The 21,140-nt window shown below is 31.1% G+C and overlaps 2 protein-coding genes across 10 annotated transcripts; one reads left to right on the top strand and one right to left on the bottom strand.

The window, feature by feature from the left end:
- Positions 1-1,821: 1,821 nt before the first annotated feature.
- On the top strand, positions 1,822-10,605 carry CTC1 (conserved telomere maintenance component 1). Of its 9 annotated transcripts, XM_039043170.2 has the most exons (19): positions 1,831-2,387; positions 2,484-3,019; positions 3,113-3,231; positions 3,536-3,610; positions 3,699-3,777; positions 3,886-3,948; positions 4,050-4,127; positions 4,224-4,430; positions 4,763-4,867; positions 4,997-5,266; positions 5,563-6,045; positions 6,158-6,763; positions 6,862-6,953; positions 7,778-7,970; positions 8,147-8,258; positions 8,545-8,876; positions 8,977-9,175; positions 9,598-9,833; positions 10,166-10,603. In XM_039043170.2, exons 1-17 carry the CDS (start codon positions 1,889-1,891, stop codon positions 9,142-9,144), a joined length of 4,017 nt encoding a protein of 1,338 aa, XP_038899098.2. In that variant the 5' UTR covers positions 1,831-1,888; the 3' UTR covers positions 9,145-9,175; positions 9,598-9,833; positions 10,166-10,603. The 9 variants fall into 9 exon arrangements, with proteins under 9 accessions (XP_090173423.1, XP_038899098.2, XP_090173424.1 ...); XM_090317297.1 differs by having other exon boundaries at positions 1,822-3,019; positions 7,787-7,970; positions 9,598-9,753; XM_090317298.1 differs by having other exon boundaries at positions 1,831-3,019; positions 6,862-6,918; positions 9,598-9,753; positions 10,166-10,605.
- A 6,833-nt stretch (positions 10,606-17,438) lies between these two features.
- LOC120086455 (transcription factor MYB105-like) lies at positions 17,439-18,830 on the bottom strand. The gene has a single exon (XM_039043127.2). It carries the CDS (start codon positions 18,762-18,764, stop codon positions 18,084-18,086), a length of 681 nt encoding a protein of 226 aa, XP_038899055.1. The 5' UTR covers positions 18,765-18,830; the 3' UTR covers positions 17,439-18,083.
- Between the last annotated feature and the right edge of the window lie 2,310 nt (positions 18,831-21,140).

Raw genomic sequence — 21,140 nt, 5'->3', positions numbered from 1 at the left:
TTTGTTAGGTATTTGACAATATTCTAACAAATATATGAAATATACCACATTATATAAATTAGAGATTGAATCAATTTTTGATCTAAATCACCATTTCGTTTTCTATGTTGATCTTTTATATTATGTGATTGATTCATGTTTGTTCACTTATACATATAATATATTTCATTGTTTATTTGGAAACATTCTAAAAAATTTATGAAATGTACTGGTAAATATATTTTATATCTACTCAAATATTCATGGTTATTTTTAAATATACCTTAGAACTCAAATACTTGTTGATATGTATGTCAATATATTTTATTATTTATTTGATGTATATATTCCAAGTATTATGATATGTATGCAATTATAATTAGCTATCGATATCTTGTTGTTTTGATATGTATGTCTCTATATCTTCAAACATCATTTTAGATGTTTGTAAATATTCAAACCAATATATGATATATACTGGTAAAATGGTAGAATATTTTTCAATATACCAATATATTTTTAAATATACTAGTAAAATGATATATATATATATATATATATATATATATATATATATATATATATACCATTGTTTAGATTTATGGTTATTTTTAAATATACGTTAGAACATTTGCCTTAGATGTTTGCAAATATTGTAAATCATATATGGAATATATTAGTAAGGTTGGAAACGAATATATATAAATCACAAATGAACTTAGTGTTCAATATATATTAGTGCATATATCATAATAAAGAAAGTATCAATAAAAAATTGAAGATATATATCACAGTATATATCCAAAAATCATCTTACATATCGAAAAAGAATATATATATCACGATACATATAAGAAACCACCCTATATATTGAAAACGAAAAATCATCATGTGATAGTATATTTAAAGAAAAACCCATATGATAGTATACATAAAAAAAACCAACCTACATATCACCGTCGATCGTCATCATCCAAAACTCCATACAAATGATTCCCATGTTAGATCTATTTGCCTCATGCCAAATCTCCTAGCCTGACATTGTAAAAAACACCCCGCGCTAGATCTGCTCACCCTATATAAGAAGATTCGCTCTACACGCCGGATATGAGGAAGAAGGTGATGACTAGATCTTGGTAGGCGCGTCGTCGACGGTGGCAAGGTGGACGGATGGAGGGAGAAGACAACAATGGCAAGGTGGACCGACGGAGAGAGGTGGTAATGGTAGCAAGGTGAACAGAGAGAGGCAACGACGAAAAGATGAGAGAGAGAGTTTTGAGAGAGAAATTGAAGAAGATGAAGTGTGAGTTTGATATGAAAAGATGTGAGAGAAATGAAATTATTAAAAGAAATATGGAGATGAGTGGGATGTGAAAAGTTTATCCACTTTTGTATGAGAGAGAAATGAAATTATTAAAAAGAAATCATTAATGGAGTTGGGTGGGATACGAGAAGTTTTTTCACTTTTACATTTATTTATTTAATTTTTAATGTTTGAAGGGTTAAATAGTAAATAACCACTTATTTTTTTGAAAATATGAAATTCACTATGAAACTTAGGGAAAAAATGAAAAGTTCACGATATAAGTATAATATTGGGTTATAATTAAGGTATATGTGTAGAAACTTTTTTTTTAATGTAAAGCTCCCTCATTTTTTTCAATGCAATTTACCGCACAAACTAGCAGGGAAGAAGGGAATTTATGAGGTTAGGCTCAAGATTTGTTTGGATCAGTATTGGGCTTCCACATCATGAAATTCAATGGGCCTGGGCCTAGGATTCTGAAATCCTGCTTGGAATTCCTTTAAAGGCGTTTCCCTTCATATTTTCCCGCTATCTTCCCTCGCTTTCTTCTTCTCCCGCTTTCCCCTCTCTGAATGCACGGAAGGTAGAAGAACAGCCTTTGAGATGGAAGACCTTAATGTTCTCACCATTTCCGAGCTAATCCAGGGCGGTCTTCCTCTAACTGGAACTTCCAATCTTCATCAATCTTCTCCCTGCAATTCACTCCCAACAGAATTTCTTCAATCAAATCCAAGGCCTGCAACCTATTCGTCTCCTGCGGAATCGAATCCTGATCCTAAAGTTCTTACTTCTCTCAAATATCCAGCCATCATCATTGGAACCCTATATCTCCCTACCAATGCTCCGGGGCCGTCCATCGTAAGGCCTTCCTGTCGGTGCCCCAGCAACAATTGCTTTCAGTTCACTGATGGTTCCGCTACTATCTGCTGTGATATACTTGATATTGACATTCGAATGATCGGAAAAGAGATTCGGGTCTTATCTTGGAATTTCATTCCATTAAGAAGCGCTGGTGGTTTCTTAGAAATTATAAAATGGGACTTTCTTTCCCCAAGCAGGGTTCCTCAGTGCCCCGACGTGGATCCAGTTCTCTTGGATATAGGTATTTTCTCTACTTCTGACGTTGAGTTGAAGGTTCGGTGTCTTAATGGTGTATTAGAGTCGGTTGGTCCAGTTACTATTGTTCCGTGTACATTAGGCCAGAGGAATTTACAGACCAATGGGGAGTCCGATTCTTCCGCGGGCACCAAAAATCTTCGAGGATTTATGGTTCAAATTATGATCTGTGAGTGTCGGTCATGTACTTCTAAGGAGCCGATGAGTTTACCTGACAATTCAGTTCGAGAACTTAATACTCATTCATTTGTCAAACCAACAATTGTGTATCTTTGCGGCTCAGCGTCGTCTTGGCATCCCGTCCTAACGAAATTTGTGGGTTTAGGGTTTATAACTTTTTTGGGTTTGAAAAAGAAGTTGGTGTCCATCGGTAAGGCGGAGTCCTGTTTGATGTATGTCAGCTCGGAGAAATCCTCTCTCCATCTATCTAGGTTATCTCGTATAAGGCTTTCATGCAAGAGAAGTGCCATCAAGGGGAAGGGAGAATGTGGATCATACACGGGTATAATTAAAGGAGTACATATGCAAGGAATGCTTCTTGAGCTCGAGAACGAGGTCTGGGTTTTGTTGACCGATCATTTCCTTTCACCACCTCATAGTCTTAGGGTGGGCGCCATTGTGAGTCATTTTTAAACATTCAATGTAAGACCATCGGAGATTTTCTTACAGGCATGTTTTCCGTAATGCTATTCGATTTTTGCCCTTCTGTAGATATCTGTTCGGAATGCACACTTTGTGAGTCCCAGGTTTCCTTGGTCAAAATTGCTTATACTTGGTACTTGCGTCAAAACTAGCATCTTTGTGCAGCTATTTTCTCCATTGGAAACCAAGTGAGTAGTTTTACTGTCGTTGTCTTCATCATTTCTGTTTGCGGAGCTGTTACGGATAGCATTTTTCGTGGAATCATGGAAATTAATGTCTATTTTGGTTTTCTTTATGTCCTATTTACCTTCAGTTTTTTTGTTTATACCCTTTATTTTTATTCCTAATATTGATTTTCGTGCAACGGTGGTTTGCTTTTTCACTTTTTTTCAGCATCCAAGCTTCATTTATTCTCAATGGAAGTGCCACTTTTTAAATATTGGTTTGGAATGAATTCCCTTCGGATAACTACCAAATTTGAAACTTCTGCAGGTGTCACGTCCTTTCAAAGTCAAGATCTATGTTGGGGAAGTTTATCCACACCTTACCCTTTTCGGCTAGATTATGGTACTTGATTTTTCCAATTCTTTTATATGGTTTACGAGCACAGTGATTCTGATCTGGTTGACTTATTCGACTGGATGATTTGTTTCAGGGTATTGATTCTTATTTCATCTTTCCGGAAAATGTTTGCTGGTGTTTTATCTGAAAAAGAGATTTTGGGATCAAAACATGTAATCTTCTCTCACTGTCATCATGAACTTTTCTCCCAGACTGCTGCCCTTTTATGTTAAAACAAAATTCCCTCGTGAGCTCATTTTGTTGGTGCACGGTGTTATCAGAATGAAGGACTGGTTCAAATGTATGCTAAATTGCATTTACCTATGTCTATTTATCGATACCAAGTAAGCAAACTTTTTTTTTGGTTCCATGATGAATGAATGAAGTATCCTTTTTTCTTTGTAATTCTTTGATGGCATTCGCTATTCTTTGTTTCTACTGGCAGCATGGATCAGTGATGAAACTGTATGAGCATGATTCATGTGGCTGTGGTAGTGAACCATGTAACATTAACCTTGAAACTGTAAGTTTAGGTTCATTTTATCTTTATTTATTCTTTTTGTAAATTAGTTTGTCTTTAGGCTCACATCACATACTATTTTCTGCCTCTTGGTTTCAGGTGGTCCCTGTCTCTGCTTTAATTTTCTATTGTAATTTTACATGTATGAGATCCATAAGGTTGAAAAATGAAAAAGTTATTATGAATGAATACAACCAGCTTTACCACTTCAGACTTCTACCACGTGAAGGTAGATCTTCTCATCAGACAACTAGGAAAATTTATCGTAGTCAAGACATTGGCTTTGTTTTGGTTGGCAGTCTGAAGGTTAGTAAAATGTCTTGTTTCTTTCCATCTCAATTGTAAATTTGAATGCTCGGTACATGTGGTGTCATACAAGAGGTTTTAGGTTGTTAACTAGGATCAAATGAAGGTATGCTAATTTGAAGATTGACTTTGCATCTCTCATTGTTCATTCCGTTTCTGCAGTAAAGTAACAATGTCCCTTTTTGTGTGTTATGTTCTTATTGTGATAAATTTCTCTATGTTTAGATAGGTTTTTATTTTTTAAATTTTAATTTAACGCAAAGTGTGTTGTTAAATATAGTTTTGAAGAAATGATGCACTTCATGTTATCTAAATATGCATTAACTTTCCAGATTTCCACGTATTCTGGAAGATTGCAGTTGGTTGATGCAACTGGAGGTATTGATGTTATCATACCAGACCTTCCGTCAACTTGGAATGTCGATGCCATATATGAGGTAAGTTTTGGTCAGTTTAGCTATCGAGGTGTGGTTTTTTAGCTGCCTGTTGTTGGGTGATTGCCATTTATGTTCATGATGATTTTAGATTTTATGCAGTCACACTCTTTGTCCATCTTGCCCATTCAGGTATCGAAGTATATTGTGGTCGTTGAAGGCATTCCACAAATGGAGAACTATTTGACCAATCAGCCATTCTCATGCCGGAGTTTTTTTCAGAGCATCTCATTAGAAAGAGATCTTAGCATAGCAATTTACGTTTATTTTCAATACAGAAATGCAACCTGCAAAAAACTTCCCTCATATTCTTGCGATGACAATGGATCTGATCTTGTGATATTTGAAAGTGGAACTTATAACCTGCTAGAAGTAACACACAAGTTTCCCATGTCACGAAAGGTAGAGTCCAATATATTTTTTTCTTTTTCTTTTTCGAGACATTTGTTATTCTCCTAATAGAAGCTTGTAAACTTTTTCTCTGTTGTTCTGTTACTCATAGAACACTGCCTTACCTTTCAAATGCTTTAGCTTTCATAATTTATTCTCTTCTATCATTGTTTGTATAAGTTATAGCTCATGGTATTGACAAGGTTAATAAGACTGAGGGCAGAAGAAAAAGAAGATTAGTTCCAACATTAATTGTTCCGTTAAAGGGTTATCCCATTCTTAGTACATGTCTTTGTGCATCATCCTAGTTTCAAGGAAAACATTTGGCACTAAACACATCAAGCATGTTCGTTGAGGCTGTCCTCCATCCTTGGAATTTATTTCTTACTGAAAGAGAGAAAAATTATTCAACAAAGGCTTCAATGAAGCAGCAGAGGGAAGATGTTGGAACTGCAAGTGATCAGAAACACGTTGATAAGAGACTTAAATTTGATGATCCACCAGGGAGGGTAGAAGGTTCAGATATAGCACGTGACTTCAACGAGTCTAGCTGTAGGTTTAATGGTTGTTGCACTTGTTACAAAGTACCTAATGAGGAACAGAAACGTTGCAACTTGAGCCTTCACAGAATTTCTTGTGATGCTACTGTTAGGAGTTCAGATCATAGTAGCCAATACATGCTAGGTTTCCTGTACAACACAAGAACCAGACCAAGTAGTGGCAGTGGTTCCAGATTAAGTGCTCAAAAGATTTTGTTAGAGATTCAACCTGAAAGTCTTTTTAAATATCAGGTGCGTATTGTCATTATTGCACATTGGTTATTTTCTCGCATACATATATATAATTTTTTTCCATTTTCGCTATCAGTATAAAGGCAATAATTTGCTTTCACCAACATTTCAGTTCCTACAGATTGGCAGTTACTACATCACAAAATGTACCAAAGAACATTCTTTGTTCAACATAGAGGAAAGCATTTGTGTCAAAAGCCAAAAATTTATTGTAACTTCAAGTTCTCATTTATGGAACATCTCATTCACTTTTGGTAATGATATCCTCCATAATACTGAATTGAATGACACTCAGTTCAATGACTTTCCCGTCTGTGATGGTGTGATTTCAGGAGATCAAATTGATCTGAATTACGGATCCTTTTCAGATATCTATCTTCATCTTCCTGCAAATGCAAAAGATATTTTGGTGGTTGATCTTGAAAAACAGGAAGAAAATTCAAACAAAGTTTTAAAACCTGAAGAGATCGGCAAAAGTTCTCCTTGTTATAGAGACGTGACATCATCAGACATGCAAACCTCTGTTTTCCATGGATCTGACTGTCTGTTTCCTGAAGGAAACTTATCATCCGTGAAAGGTCATGTGGTTGCAGTTCATGATCGTCAAAGTTGCATCGATTCTGATTTTAGATGTCAAAGTATTAAAGAAGGTAGCCAGTGCAGATTCTCTATGGGTGCAAAAAGCACTTGCATTCATCTTCTGATGGAGGACCAAATTGTATGTCTTGCTGTATCATGCGCTCTGAACTTTGTTTTCCTATATAAAATGCCATCTACACTTTAATGCCAATTGTGTTTTGGCTTCTGATTTTCTAGGTGAAAATTTTTGGTTATCTGAAGAATCATGCTTTACCCGTTGGATTCGGACCTGGCGTGAGTGCAACTTTCCACCGAGTTTTAGAGCTTGGGTATTGTGTAATTTTATATTTACTTTTATATTCATGTTCCTCCAGACACTGCATGTATTTGTGAATAAATCTCCTGCATGTTAGTCCTCTTTATCAACAATTTTTATTTTTTGTACTTTCTAATGATGTGATTGGGTACTGAAGTTTGTGATAAGTGAACTTCTTCTAAGTACTCCGCCAAAATGTGTCGTCTGTCATGACGAAAAAAAATCATCCATTGTTACACGATAAAAGATTGTTTTCTAACATATGTACCGGGTTAAATTGGAAGACCACATTACAAGGGTCAAGATTTAAATTTATAAACCCTTCGCTTCACATCTTGATGTATAAGTGTGTCAGAACTATGTGGCATTCTACTTACTAATTCACTGTGGGGTGTTTGGCCCAATGAGTTAGTTGGGGAAAGTGGAGTTGTGAACTCCATTCCCCATTTAGTCCAAGGAATTTGTGGGTTCCATGACTAAAAAACATCAATTTTATACTTTATTAAATACTTACACTGTGGCCTCACCAACTTTACAACTTTCCAGCCTTCACAACTCCACTATTTGTCCCAAACATCAACTATAAGTTCTTTATGCACAAAACATTATTGTTTATTTTCTATTTTATACCATTTTTCCACCATTTAGTTGATTGGTCAATGTGGTTTGTCAAATTTGTAGCCTTTTTCGAGAGGGGTGCAGCATGGATGTTGAAATCATTTAAAAGTTTTCTGTTCTATCTCTTTTGACTTGTGATATGGTTTCTATATCTTGCTTGCATCTTGTCACAATATACCGTTTCTTAAACATGATATATATATATATATATATATATAGGTTTTGCAGGGATCTAGGGAGATTGATGTTGACTCCGCTATCTTTCATAGATATCAATTCTTTTAGGGTACTTGATCCTTCATTTACTGAGAAGAATCCTGACATTGTCTCATATTCAGACACTGTTTCTTTGCAACTATTTTCTGAACTGATTAACTCCTCCCACTGCAAGTTAACAAAGTTCCGTTGTAGAGTAAGCTCTGTGCTATATCTCATGAGAGTTGTTGCTTTAGAATTACCTCATTTCATTTTCCACTAAGATCATAATATTCTTCAATTATGTGTGATCATTGCCTCAGCTCATCCTTTGAAAAATGTATGATCTTAGCTTCATTGTTGTTTATTTTTAACTTTTAAATCTTTGAACAGGTTGTTGCTGTCAATTTTCTAGTCCTGGAGAACATCAATCACGTCAATTTGCAAGTTGAAATGTCTCAAAGGCAACCTCTTGTAAAGATTCCTCTTGCTGGATTCATGTTGGGTCTGTTCCATATCTTTTACGAAATATCAATGTTATGCAACTCTGGAATTTAGGTCTCTTTCTAGTGAAACTTTTCACCACATAATTCACAAGTCTTTACAAATGGAAGTTGGTATAATTTAATAATATTTGGGTCACATACCTGAACTTCCGTTCTGAATTTTTATTTCTATGTGGAGAAATCATGCCATATTTTTTTATAATTATTCTATTAACTTTTATTTCTATGTGGAGAAATCATGCTATGTCTTTTGATAATTATCCTATCTTTTGAAATTTTCATCAGATGATGGTTCATCCAGATGCAACTGCTGGGCTAGTGGTGAAAGAGCAGCAGCTTTGTTGCGGCTGCACGATCCACTTCCACATTTAGCTTTTAAGAACATTGACTGGACATCAAAATGGACTGGGATGACCCATAACTCCCGTGCCACTGCAAGCTATCATCTGGGCAAGGTTCTGAAGAACCGTGGTAGAATTATTGTGAGAAGTTGTGGGTCAGTCCTCAATTCTTGTCAAGACCTTGATATTTCTCTTGCTTCAGATGGTGCACTCAGCAGTGCGGATGAGAATCTTCTCAAGTTCATATTAGTGAATTCATGTCTTGGTGCCGTTTGGGTGAGTTTATATTCCATTATTCCATGAACTATAACTTGACGTGGCAAAGCGTCTTCTTTACTTAGTCAATGTTTGTATAACATGTTTTGCACTTTTGTAGACTCTCATTGGGAGTCAGTTGGATTCAGAGGCTGTTCAAAGTCTGTTAAAGGAACACATGATGGAACCAGGGTTGATGGAGTCTCATAATATATGGGTGACGGATGTTTATTGTACAAATGCTCTTAATGAGGCCAGGAATGCTATCCTAGAACTAGCGAACAGTTAATGGTCTTATTTGTCTGCAATCAGAACGGCAGGTATAGCATGAGTTTCTTCTGTCACTTCCCATTTTCTCCATATCGTTATATCCACATATCTTTTTAATTTGTTTAATTTCCTATATCATTGTTTCCAAATATTTTCTTACATGCAATGCCTTTCACATTGTAGTATGATTTTATTTCCTGCTCATTACATGACATTACGTATACCTTTTTATTTCACATATATGTTGAATTCATTTGATTGATATTTCTTTTAGTACTCTACCTTATTGTTCGACTAAGATCATATTTTATAAGTTCATCCTGTGTATGTGCTCACTAATCTAATATTGTTTTCTATCAAGATTTTCTTCATAGAATTCTTGTGGATGAGGTTATCTGACCACAATTTCTACTTATTCTCTATGGGCATCAAACACTAACCATAATGTACTTCCTCCAAACGCTTTTGTCAGGTTTGCCAACACTTGAATGCATAACGCGGAGTCAGCTCCACAAAACCAAATAATTCCCTCATGGTGTTTGGTATCAAGGAGCTTGAGACCTGTCAGTCGCTGCCCAATCCATGATTAACTTGATGGCCTATTAGTCAATCCCTTCATGGCGCTAAGGTTCTTGATCATATTTGAATTATTAGGACATTGCACTTCTGACATCCAAGTATTTCAAACTTATCATTTTCTTAATGAAGGTACATATTTTGGATATTACTAAACATGCTCTTGGTTTCCAAATCTGTAATTCTCAACATATTATTCACTACTTAATGATCTGAAAGTAGGAACTTCAAATGGCGTAGGAAGCAGATTTCACTTTTTCGATCACATAGTTTCTGTTCGAATAGTTTGTTGTTTATACTAAATACAAACCAATGTTGTCAAGGAAAGTTTAAATAGAGTTTAGATATGTTAACTTTACCATCTGTATAACTGTGCAACGCCTTACATCTGCTTGTGCACTCTTTTGATTCAATTGGAAAATATGGAGCATTGAATATAATGAGTTTCAGTTTGCATATTACAGGGACTGGCGCTATAAGTTGTTTTCAATATGGCCGGCCGTTAGCCAAGTTAGTGGCTCTCTGTGTAGAGTTCAAATAACACACTTGAATTCTCAAATCCAACTCGCCAATAAAACATCGAAGACTACTGCGTGTTCTTGCTGTCAAATCTATAGAAGCCCTACAATTTGGCCAATGGCGATGCCTGCAATATCTGAGAGAAACTTTGCCATGGCCGTGCACGGAATACTGAATTAGTGTCCGGCTACTGATAACTGGAGTTTCCCTGCATTTCGATCTATCACTGTCCTGTTCAGATTGTCTATTAAAACAGTCAAATGTGTTTAAAGAACTGTTGAGAAAACATGATTTTCAAAAACAAAAAATGAAAATAAAATATTATCAAATTGCTTTATATAATGATACAAAATACATAAAAATGCCTTTGCTATTTCAAAAAAAGAAATGATACAAAATACATATTAAATTAGTATTAAGTTTAATATAAATTTAATTGATGGGTAAATCGGTCAATAAACACATCAATTTTGGTGGGAATAAAATGCCTCTAAGATGTCCATTTTTTTTTTCCCTTTTCTTTTCTTAAGCTATTGAATTAATCTTGAAATGTTTGGCAAAGTTTATGGTTTGAATTTTTTCATTATCATTGTATTAAAAGTAGTCTCTCAATGTGAAGACAATATATGAAGAACCTCAAAAATCCAAAATACTCTCACCAAGTAAATCCTGACTAAATTATCTTAGATGAACTGACACAAAAAATCATCTAGATTTTATTCCATTCTCTTTTTCCTTTCATTTTCTTTTGAATGTTTGATAGGAAGATAGAGGGAAAGTAGCTTATTTTTCTCCGTTTACTTTCTAAATAGATTAAAATACATAAAAGAATTGAAAAATAATGATTTTTTTTTTTTTTTTTAATGTATTTCATATATAACAACCATTCATCACATCCTTCAAAATAATAATGATAACTAAAATTCTTCGACATACGTTTTGTTTTTTAAAACTCAAAGATACAATTGTACAACCTATAAAAACGATCCTATTCAAGTAAGGCCATTAGCACGAGTTTTATTTTATTTATGGTGCTATGTTGCTTACTTAAACTGATGTATTTAGATAAACAATTTGATATGGTTAAGTAAAAGTTGCATTACATTTAAAATACAAAAATATCTATTGAATCTATTTTTTTCTTTTAAAAAAAGAGAGAATAAGATATACAAAAATAAAAGTATAGAAGTTTCTTCCCTGCTTGATGAAATATGGCAGTTTTATTTGTGTAGGTCAAGTAGAGACAAGATTGACCGCCCACATTGACATATCTCTAGAAAATACCATTTTAACATTGTGCTAAGTGTGGTCTTTAATTCCTGTACCTATATTTCAACCATATATTCTAAAAGAATATTTGATCATTTTTTTTTCCTTTTTTACATCGAATATTTTGATCAGTTAAAGTGACATAGATGGTAAGAATGACTTCTTATGCCTTTTTTTTTTTATCATTGAATTCTAAAACATTAATATATTAATCAATTTACGCACAAATATCACAAAATTATTTCGATAGTAAACATAAGTAATTCATATAATTTACACACGAATATCACAGACATATTAGTCAAAATTTTCAATGGTAAACCTAAATAATTCATTCAATTTACTGTTCAAAGTTGTAAATGTACACTTTTATTACATAATCGTGTTCTATGTGACAGATATTTTCTTTAATAAATATATTCGTTAAAGTTAAAACTACCATTTTCTTATTTTGTTGCAAAGAATGCAATAATGTTTTTTTTTTCTTAAAGAAGATGTTAGAGATCTAAGTCCAAACAAAATTAAAATGAAAAAGAAAACTCAAACTCGACAAGCTTATTCATCACATTGTTAATATGGAATAGTAAAAGAGAAAAAACTACTCAAAAGCCAAAAAAGTGGCGCCGCATTACTTTATATGAGTGGGAATCATTATTCCACCATTTTCCCCTTTTACCCTTACGTTGTTCCTGCAACAACCTTCCTTTTTTAAAAAAAAAATAAAATAAAAGAAAAGAAAAGAAAATAAATTGTGTTTGGAAATAATTTTAACATGGTTAAAATCATTTTTATTCGATTTAAAATTATTTCAAAATACATCTTCAAATTTTACACGTTAAAATTAATTTTAAATGATTAAAAATATTTTTTTAAAAAGAAAAGAAAAAAAAAACTTTACCCAGTATATTTGATAACATGAGGTATACTTTAGATTTTAAGGTACAAGATGCTTTTTCTAATAAACACACGATTAGTTTGTCGTTTATTTTTTAGTATTTTCATTTATTGAAAAAAAAACAATGATAATTATTTCATTTGTTTTGTTCTTCAAAATTTTAAATTTAAAATCTAAAAGTTTTAGATGAAATTTTATTAAAATAAAGTATTAAAAAATTCTTATGTTAACTTTATTTTTAAACTTTTCTATTTATATTTTTTTTTAAAAAAAAAAAACTTACTAGAAATAAGTACATTGTTTTAAAATTCAGTTATAAAAATGAGAAATGAAAATAGAAACAATTAATTAACACTCTTGCTTATTAAAAAAAACCAACTAGAAACAAAAAACGAGAAATAAAACAACTAACAAATGACTTAAAATTTCTATTTCCACATTCGTTCTACTTAGAAAATGGTAATTGTTATTATTATCACAAATGTACTTCCATCCACAACCTTATAAATATTTGCTTTAATAGATAATTTATAATTTTCTACCAAAGCGAAACACTTACCACTTGTTATTTATATATAATATTATTATTGTTTATTATATAACAAGTGGGGTTTGGAAATTTGAACCTCCAACAATCTTTCGAGAAATGAAATATTTGATAATTATCGTTGAACTGTGCTCACTTAAATTATATAATTAAACTTATAGGATAAAATATATGTAATCTCTTATAGATATTATTAACAAAATGAAAATCATATAGTGACTATAAACGTGAGAATAAATGCACTTTAGAATTAAGGCGAATAACATTTATCAATACCAATCAAAACATACATTTATATTATTGATTATAAATTTCTAAGATTCTCACAATTTTGATAGAATCAAACTGTTGTATGATTTTATCTACTCCACAAGCTACATTTAAAAAAAAAAAAAAAATTATTATAGGAAGTTCATGAACCAATGATTTCAAAATACTTTTGTGACCAATTGTTAGGTTTAGATACTAATCTAATTTTAATATGGTTATCTAATTATAATTAAATATCAGACCAATTTCAACGAAAGTACCCTAAAAAATAATCTAACAAAAGGAAAAAAAAATTGTAAAAATAGGTATAAAATAAATTTAAGCCTTTAAGGTGTATTATCTAATATTTAATATAGTTCCACGGCTGGGTGCATGAACACTTTTGGAATTATTTAATGGCTAAGGAATAAATACAATTTCTACTATTTTCTTTTTCCCGTCTTTTAGAACATATGATTTGTTTATTCCTTGTAAAAGAAAACTGAATAAATAGATTAATAAAAATAAAATGGATGGTGAAGTATTTGTTTTTCTGCCATATTATTTTGAAACAAAGTTTAATAATGCAATTCATGATTATTATTTAAGAAAATGAACACTTTTGAGGAACCTGGTATTTTATTTTGATATATGCCGATCAAATTGACCTGCGAATTTTATTAATAATTTCCCTTTTATCATTTTATGTAGAATTATTACAAATTCATAAATTAGAGGTTTTTTTTAGAGGTTGATATAGTTGAAAGACGAGAGAAACTTTCGTTACCAAATATAAATAAGAAATTACAATAAAATAAGGAGTGTCTTATAACACGTGATCAAATATTTATGTCCTTTTACACGTTTTTTTTTTTTTTTTTTTTTTTTGTAAATTATTATTTTTTTCTTCAACAATAATTTGCGTGCACTTTTTTAATTAAGGTCTGAGGTTTATGTCTTTCTTATACAACTTAATAATTTATTACTAAAGAAAATTTGTTTTTTTTTCTTGATTGATTTTATAAACTTTATATACTTGTTTATGAAAATTAACCTCGTAAATACATTACCTAACACATTGTTTCCTTGTTTTGTTATTTATTTAATGTCCTACCTATGAAAATTTGTTTCGTTATTTTTCTAAAAATCAAACTCGTAAATCAAGTACAATTTCTGAAAATAAAAAAAGTCATACGCATTTTTTTAAATTGTTTTTAAAAATTTTTAGTTAAGTATTTGATTGTTTAGTTATGGATAATGACACTATGGTAAAGAAATTGTAAGAAAACATACTCATTTTTAGAAAAGACCAAAAATAACAAATAAATTGGTTACCGAGTCTTAAGAATATATACTATAAGAAAAATGTGAAGTGGAATTTGACTCTATGAATATAATATTAAGGTTTATTAATATAACGTTAAAATTTTCTTTATAATCATAGGGTTGAAAAGATAAATTGAGTTTGAAAATTGTGTAAAACAATAACACATTAGGCTATTGTGGTAAAAAAAGAAAAATAGATAATTGTGTAATTAGACCTAATTATTTCGATTATATATGTAAAAATCATAATTAAGTAGATCCTTGTGTGGTTCCACGTCGTTAGATTGAGATCTGCAGGGTGGTAGAGACTTCGATTGTCTTGTATCATGGTAGAACTATCGCGTGCGAGCGAAGGAGATGCATTTTTTGTACTGGTAATTAAATAGATTATTCAACTTTTTAAAAGATTTCTACTCTCAAAATTTTAGACCCTATTTGGTAACCATTTGTTTTTTTTTTTTTTTTTTTTTTTTTTAAAACTAAATCTATTTCATACACATTTCTTACAACGATTTGCATATTTCTTAATTATAATAATTGAATTCTTAGCAAAATTCTAAAAAAAAAAAACAACTTTTTGAAAACTTAATTTTAATAAACAAAAACAAAAAAAAAAGTTATCAAATGGACCTTACATTTTATATTAATAAATCTCTTAAATTTTCAATGTTTTCTTATGAACACAAATTTGAAAGTTAATGTTCTACCAGACCCGTTTTAAAAAATATATATATTAAACACAAGATTTGAATTTAATATATAATATATATTTATAGGACATATAATAAATAAATAAAATTAAAAGCTCAAAGATTAAAGACGGGATATACTAACATACGCAAGATTAAAAATTTAAAAATCTTTTAACTAAATACTTTCAGGTCGTGAACAAATTAAACTTGTAATTCAACCTTAATATATTTACATGGTACAAAAATTAATGATAAAGAGTTTGAGATCCGTTGAAGTGTCATAAAATATAAAGGTTGATCCTTAGTCGAAAAAGATATCCACTAACAATTATATATTTATTTATTTATATATTTGAAATGTCTTTATTATTTATTTATTTTTGAGACAAACAAAGGTGATATATCTTTATAAAGTCTTTTAATAAGTTTCATGTGTGCTACAAAATTTCTAAAATTGTATATAATAATAAGCACTAAATCATGTTAGAAAAAAGAGCACCTGGTTTTGTGACGAAATATTATTGAATGTGATTTAATATGCAAATGGTAAGATGGTCTCATCAAAATGTTGGTCAATCTAATCTAAGCTTTTTTCTTTTCCTTCTTCTTTTGAAAATAGTTGAGGCCTAATTGCATAAAGCACGTGGATTACGTGTTGAAAAAAAATCTCTCACTACTACTACAGAAATAAGAAGATAATAGAAAAAAATTAAAATAAAACAATAAAACTGTGAATACGGTGAAAGACTCTAAATTAGAGAAAAATCTACCGACCTGGAAAAAATTTGTTTCTAACCCCATTTACAAGAATACTCTCTCAAATACCATTCACAACAGATGAGTTTGTATATTAAATTTAAACTGCTTCAATTTGGGATGATTTAAAATCAAAGACACATGCCTTTTCTTTTAATAATGATCCATAACTTTCTTAAATCTATGTTGGATATCTGCAAGTTGGGATTTAGATTTTGTTACAATTGTTAGGTAGATTTGTTTGGTTGTTACAATTCTACATGTATTAATGTTTGGTTGTTACAATTCTACATGTATATAATGCTTGTTGTACTTCACACTTAGAAATGAACGAAGAATTCACTTGAGAAAAGTGTTTTTAAAAAAATCATTTTTATTTAAACACTCTAGATAAAAAGGGATTAAAATATACTTACTATTTTGACAGGTTATCTAACACTCTAATTTCTTTGAAAATGACTTATTTTTTGAGTTAAACACTTTGAAAATGTATTCCAAATACACTCTAATTTTTCCTTCATTTTTCCCTTTTGGTTTATATATAATCTTTTTTTTTTTTTTTTTTTTTTTTTTTTTTTGCCAAAAATCAAATACTACGATTGGCTACGCCAAAACTACAAAATGCTTTTTGTTACTTTTATTTAAAATTAGGATTAACTAACTATAAAATTTTAAAATACAATTATTTTTTTGTTTCTTTCTATTTTTACTTTTTTGCCCACAAAAACATCTCTCTGCTGACCCATTAATTTGCAAAAATCAAAACTGGCGTTCTTGATAGTTGATCTGCTCTTTTATCATAAAGTAGGAAAAAGAGAGATAAAAGAAAAAAGTAACATCTTATAAAGTTCTTATTTTTATTGTTGTTGTTGGTTTTCATTTTCAATCACACAAGTTACTTAACTTCGAATTAACAAAAATAATAGACCACTCAACCATGTTGGGAGAAAGTTAATCACAATTAGGACAAACAACTCCACAAAATTTACCCTTTTTTACTATACAAAATTTACCATTTTTCTGCTTTAGGTTTTATTCTTGATAGTTCATGTGAAAAAAAAAAATGAACACTAATTTAATAGTTTAAGATTTATGTTAATTTCTTTTTAGTACAAATTTTATGTTAGTTGAACTATGCTCTTAAAGTTAAGAAAAAAAACAAGCGTCGGATTGCACCCATCTATTTTGTAATCTAATTTGACCTAATAAAAACTTGTCAAGTGGTAGTTTTTTTTAAAAAAAATTGTTTTTTTTATTATTACTTTTTTTTACTATGTATAAAATATAGATGCATGCATGACAGCATGAGATTATGTGCAACCTAAACTACACTTCATTATTGGTCATAAAGTAATATATTAATTAAGTAGGTATTAACTATATTAACATATTGGTTAAGTTTGTTTAAAAAAAAACATAGAGGTTAAGCATTAGATATACTCATCCATAATATTCTTTAATTTCAACTTTATTGCATTAATATATAACTTGTCAATTCAAAAATAATTTATTGAATAATATTAATTAATTGTCATTACAAATGTAAATATAATTTGATAATATCGACTCTACAATTGTGGAACTGAAAAAAAAAAAACATATTTTACACTACCTCTAACTTGAAGAACGATCTGCCTCGTATATGAATTCAAATATAATAATTTGAACTACATAAATTACATGGACCAATATGCTCAAAAAAATAAAAATAAAAAAAACAATAAATTTATAATATATAAACTTTTTATTCTTGTTTCAGAAAAAAAAAAAAGCTTTTAATATATTTGCACATAATTTTTGCATGGTTTGCATGAGTGAATGAGGACCAAAGGAGAGCAAACAAAAGCAACACTCACCACTTGCAAGTGCATGTCGACGTGGCATTCACTGGTTGGTCTCTTGTGTTTCAAACAAGTTGCAAAATTTCTTAAAAAGAAAAAGGATCCTTTTTTTCCCCTACTTTAACCCCAAAGAATAAACGGTGACCGTTTGCGTTTGTGACAGGCTGTGACGCACACAACTTTTCTAAAAGAGCCGCCACCAATTTTTATCCCAAAAATAATATAGAATTTAACGAGACATTAAAATCCATAATTAAATTGTAAATTTACATATTAGCCCTTTAGATTTTAACGAAATCCCGGATTTTCCGAAAACGTCGTCGTCATGTACTCTCTCACTTCTCTCGCTACAACGTCCTTCATCACTTCCCAGAATCCGGCAGGCAGACTCTCACTCCGGCGGTCGGACTCCGGCACCACCTCACCACCGGCAACCATTCCAGGAGTAGCGAGCGTCAGTGCCGTCAATGGATCGTCATTGACGGCGAGAAACGAACCGCCGGCGGCGGCGTCGGAAGTGTGATTACCGGCGGAGTTCCGGTCGTCTCTGACACGGCGTTTGAGAGTGGAATTCCAGTGGTTTTTGACGGCATTATCGGTCCGGCCGGGAAGGAGACGAGCAATTGTGGCCCAACGGTTACCGTAGCGGGAATGAGCGGCGATGATGGCGTCATCCTCGGCGGGAGAGAAAGGGCGGTGCTCGACACCGGGGCAGAGCTGGTTGCACCAACGGAGGCGGCAGGATTTGCCGGAGCGCCCTTTTACATAGCGACTAATTAAAGACCAATTTCTAGGGCCGTAGCGTTCGACGAGTCGGGTCAGGACCCGGTCCTCTTCGGCGCTCCATGGGCCTTTGATTTTATCAGGGACGGAGGAATTTGGCGGCGGAGGCTTGCCGGAGAGAGAGGAATCGGAGGAAGAGGATTCGGAAGTGGAAGGGGAAGAAGAAAAATTGTGAATGTTATTCATTGGAGAAATTGGAAAGTTGGGAGTGTACCACACAGAACAAAGGAAGTGTTTGGGGATTATAATTTATATACGAAGAAGAAATAAGTTTATTTATTAATTGGGAAGGGCACTTCTAGGAAAGTGGCTTTGTGTAAAGTTGGTGGGCGGACAACAAAAAACCCGACCCGTTACCGTTTCCGGTTTTTGTTTCGGGGGAAATATAATTATTTTTATTTTATTTTTCTAGATGTGGCTGATTCTTTTTTGTCTAGACTTGATGCTTCTCAATCAAGGATTCAAGTAAAATAGAAAAAAGGAGACACGTTTTATTTAGAATATATCAACTTTTCTTTACTCGATCAAATTTTACAATTTAAATTATTACTTCAAATTTTAATCTCAACTTTTTCAAACTTACGTTGAACTCTAATAACCTTAGCTACCCTTTCATCTATCTTCTTTCATAATTATTTTGTCATTCTTTTTACCAAAATGTATTTAAATTTTTTAGTACAATTTTAAAAACAAAAATAATATTTTGAAAAATATAATTTGTAGTTTTCATTTTTTTTTTAAAAAAAAATATTAACGAAAAAGGAATGACAAAAGGAATAAACTTATATATATGTGTGGAAGTAGTGTTTATAAATTTTATTTTTAAAAACAAAAAACTTGGTTATCTATGAAATAACCGGATTATAAAATGTAAGCTTATAAATATTATTTTCACTTATATGTTTTTGTTACCAATTTTTCTAATATTCTCGAAGACTAAACCAAAAGTTGAAAACTATGGTCACGTTTGGTAACGATTTAGGTCTTGTTTTGTAACCATTTTGTTTTTTGTTTTTGCTTTTTGAAAATTAAGTCTATTTTCTTTCCGTTTCTTACAATGATTGATAGTTTCCTTAAATACAATTTTTGAATTCTTAGCTAAATTTTAAAAACAAAAATAAATTTTTAAAAGCAATTTTTTTTTAGTTTTCAAATTTTTGCTTGATTTTTTAAACTATTGGTAAAAAGTTAATAACAAAAAAAAATTGGTGGTGAAATTAGTGTCTATACGCTTAATTTTCAAAAACAAATAATAAAAAAACCAAATGGTTACTAAACGAGACCTTATTTTTTGTCTTTGATTTTTGAAAGTAAGCCTATAAACACCGATTTTAGATTTGTTGATTTTCATTTACTTTTTACCATGGGTTTAAAAACCCAAGTTTTAAAAACTAAAAAAAATGTGGTTTTAAAAATTTTGTTATTGTTTTTAGATTTTGACTAAAAATTCAATTATTTTACTTAAAAAACATACAAATCATTGTAAATAATTAAAAAGAAATAAACTTAATTAATTTTCAAAACCTAAATATTTGTTAGATGGGGTCTATACAAGATAGCCTTCAAAAATTTGTTTCCATTTTTAAATTTTGACTATGACGTCAATTGTTTTTTTTAAAATGATAAAAAAATCATAATGGAAAGGGGAAGAAGAAAAGCATAAAATTTAAAATAGTAAACTATTAAACAATTGTTATTAAAGAAGGCCTTAAGATTCTTAAATTCTCTTCAATTTATAGATTTTTTTTTTAATTTTATACCTAACAACCTTTGGTATTTAATAGACTTAAACTTATGATAGAGTTTTCTTACTTTATTAAACATAAAGTTAAAAATTCATTTGGTCGATTTTTTTGAGTGAATGTATAATATAATATATACTTCAAGAATATCAACACAACACAATTATTTAAACCAAATGACAATATTTTCATAAATAAAATAAAATAAAATAAAATAAAAACCTTAGATGTATTTAAAAACATTTTATGCAAGGGCCATTCATAATATTCTTCCGACAAGAATCATGCTAAGGAAGAAAGGATTAAACATTATACCGTTTTGTCCATTATATAACAAAGTGGTTGAATGTATTGATCACATTCACTACAAGAAAACACTCATTTTTCAATGCTTAAAATTGTCGAAAAATAGTAAAAAATGTGTTGGAAGATCCACTCCCGATGATAAATTAGGCCTCATGAGTTTGGTCGGGATATACTCGTCAATATAACATCTCTCGATGCGGCAACATATACCGTCAGGAGTTAATAGATCTACCGACACTTGATATACCGCATCGGTAGTTTGGAACTCCTGATGCATGTATAGACATCATCGGGAGTTCAATTCAGAAGTAGACTATGGTCAATTATAAATAGACTATGAACAAATAAGATTGCAAATAGATTAAGGTCAATTCTTCTTTCTAAAATCTAACATAAAATTAATCAATTCTTCTTACCTAACATAAAATTACTTAAATTATAAACAAACTACAGCCTACCCAAGAGAGACGAACAATTCCTTCAATTTAAAAGTTTAGAGTCAAAGTTTTAACTC

This window comes from Benincasa hispida, chromosome 9 (genome assembly GCF_027475165.1).
Source record: "Benincasa hispida cultivar pf3 chromosome 9, pf3_genome.v1.1, whole genome shotgun sequence".
Classification (NCBI taxonomy): Eukaryota; Viridiplantae; Streptophyta; class Magnoliopsida; order Cucurbitales; family Cucurbitaceae; genus Benincasa; species Benincasa hispida.
This window is presented reverse-complemented; position numbering and strand designations above follow the sequence as displayed.

What these genes read in the sequence shown, in the direction of transcription:
- LOC120086455 (XM_039043127.2), bottom strand. Translation starts at nt 18,764, where the DNA reads ATGAATAACATTCACAATTTTTCTTCTTCCCCTTCCACTTCCGAATCC.
- CTC1 (XM_039043166.2), top strand. Translation starts at nt 1,889, where the DNA reads ATGGAAGACCTTAATGTTCTCACCATTTCCGAGCTAATCCAGGGCGGT. An exon ending in GTCTTAGGGTGGGCGCCATT is followed by an intron (nt 3,020 to 3,112) that starts GTGAGTCATTTT and finishes GCCCTTCTGTAG; the next exon opens with ATATCTGTTCGGAATGCACA. An exon ending in TCTTGCTGGATTCATGTTGG is followed by an intron (nt 8,259 to 8,544) that starts GTCTGTTCCATA and finishes AATTTTCATCAG; the next exon opens with ATGATGGTTCATCCAGATGC.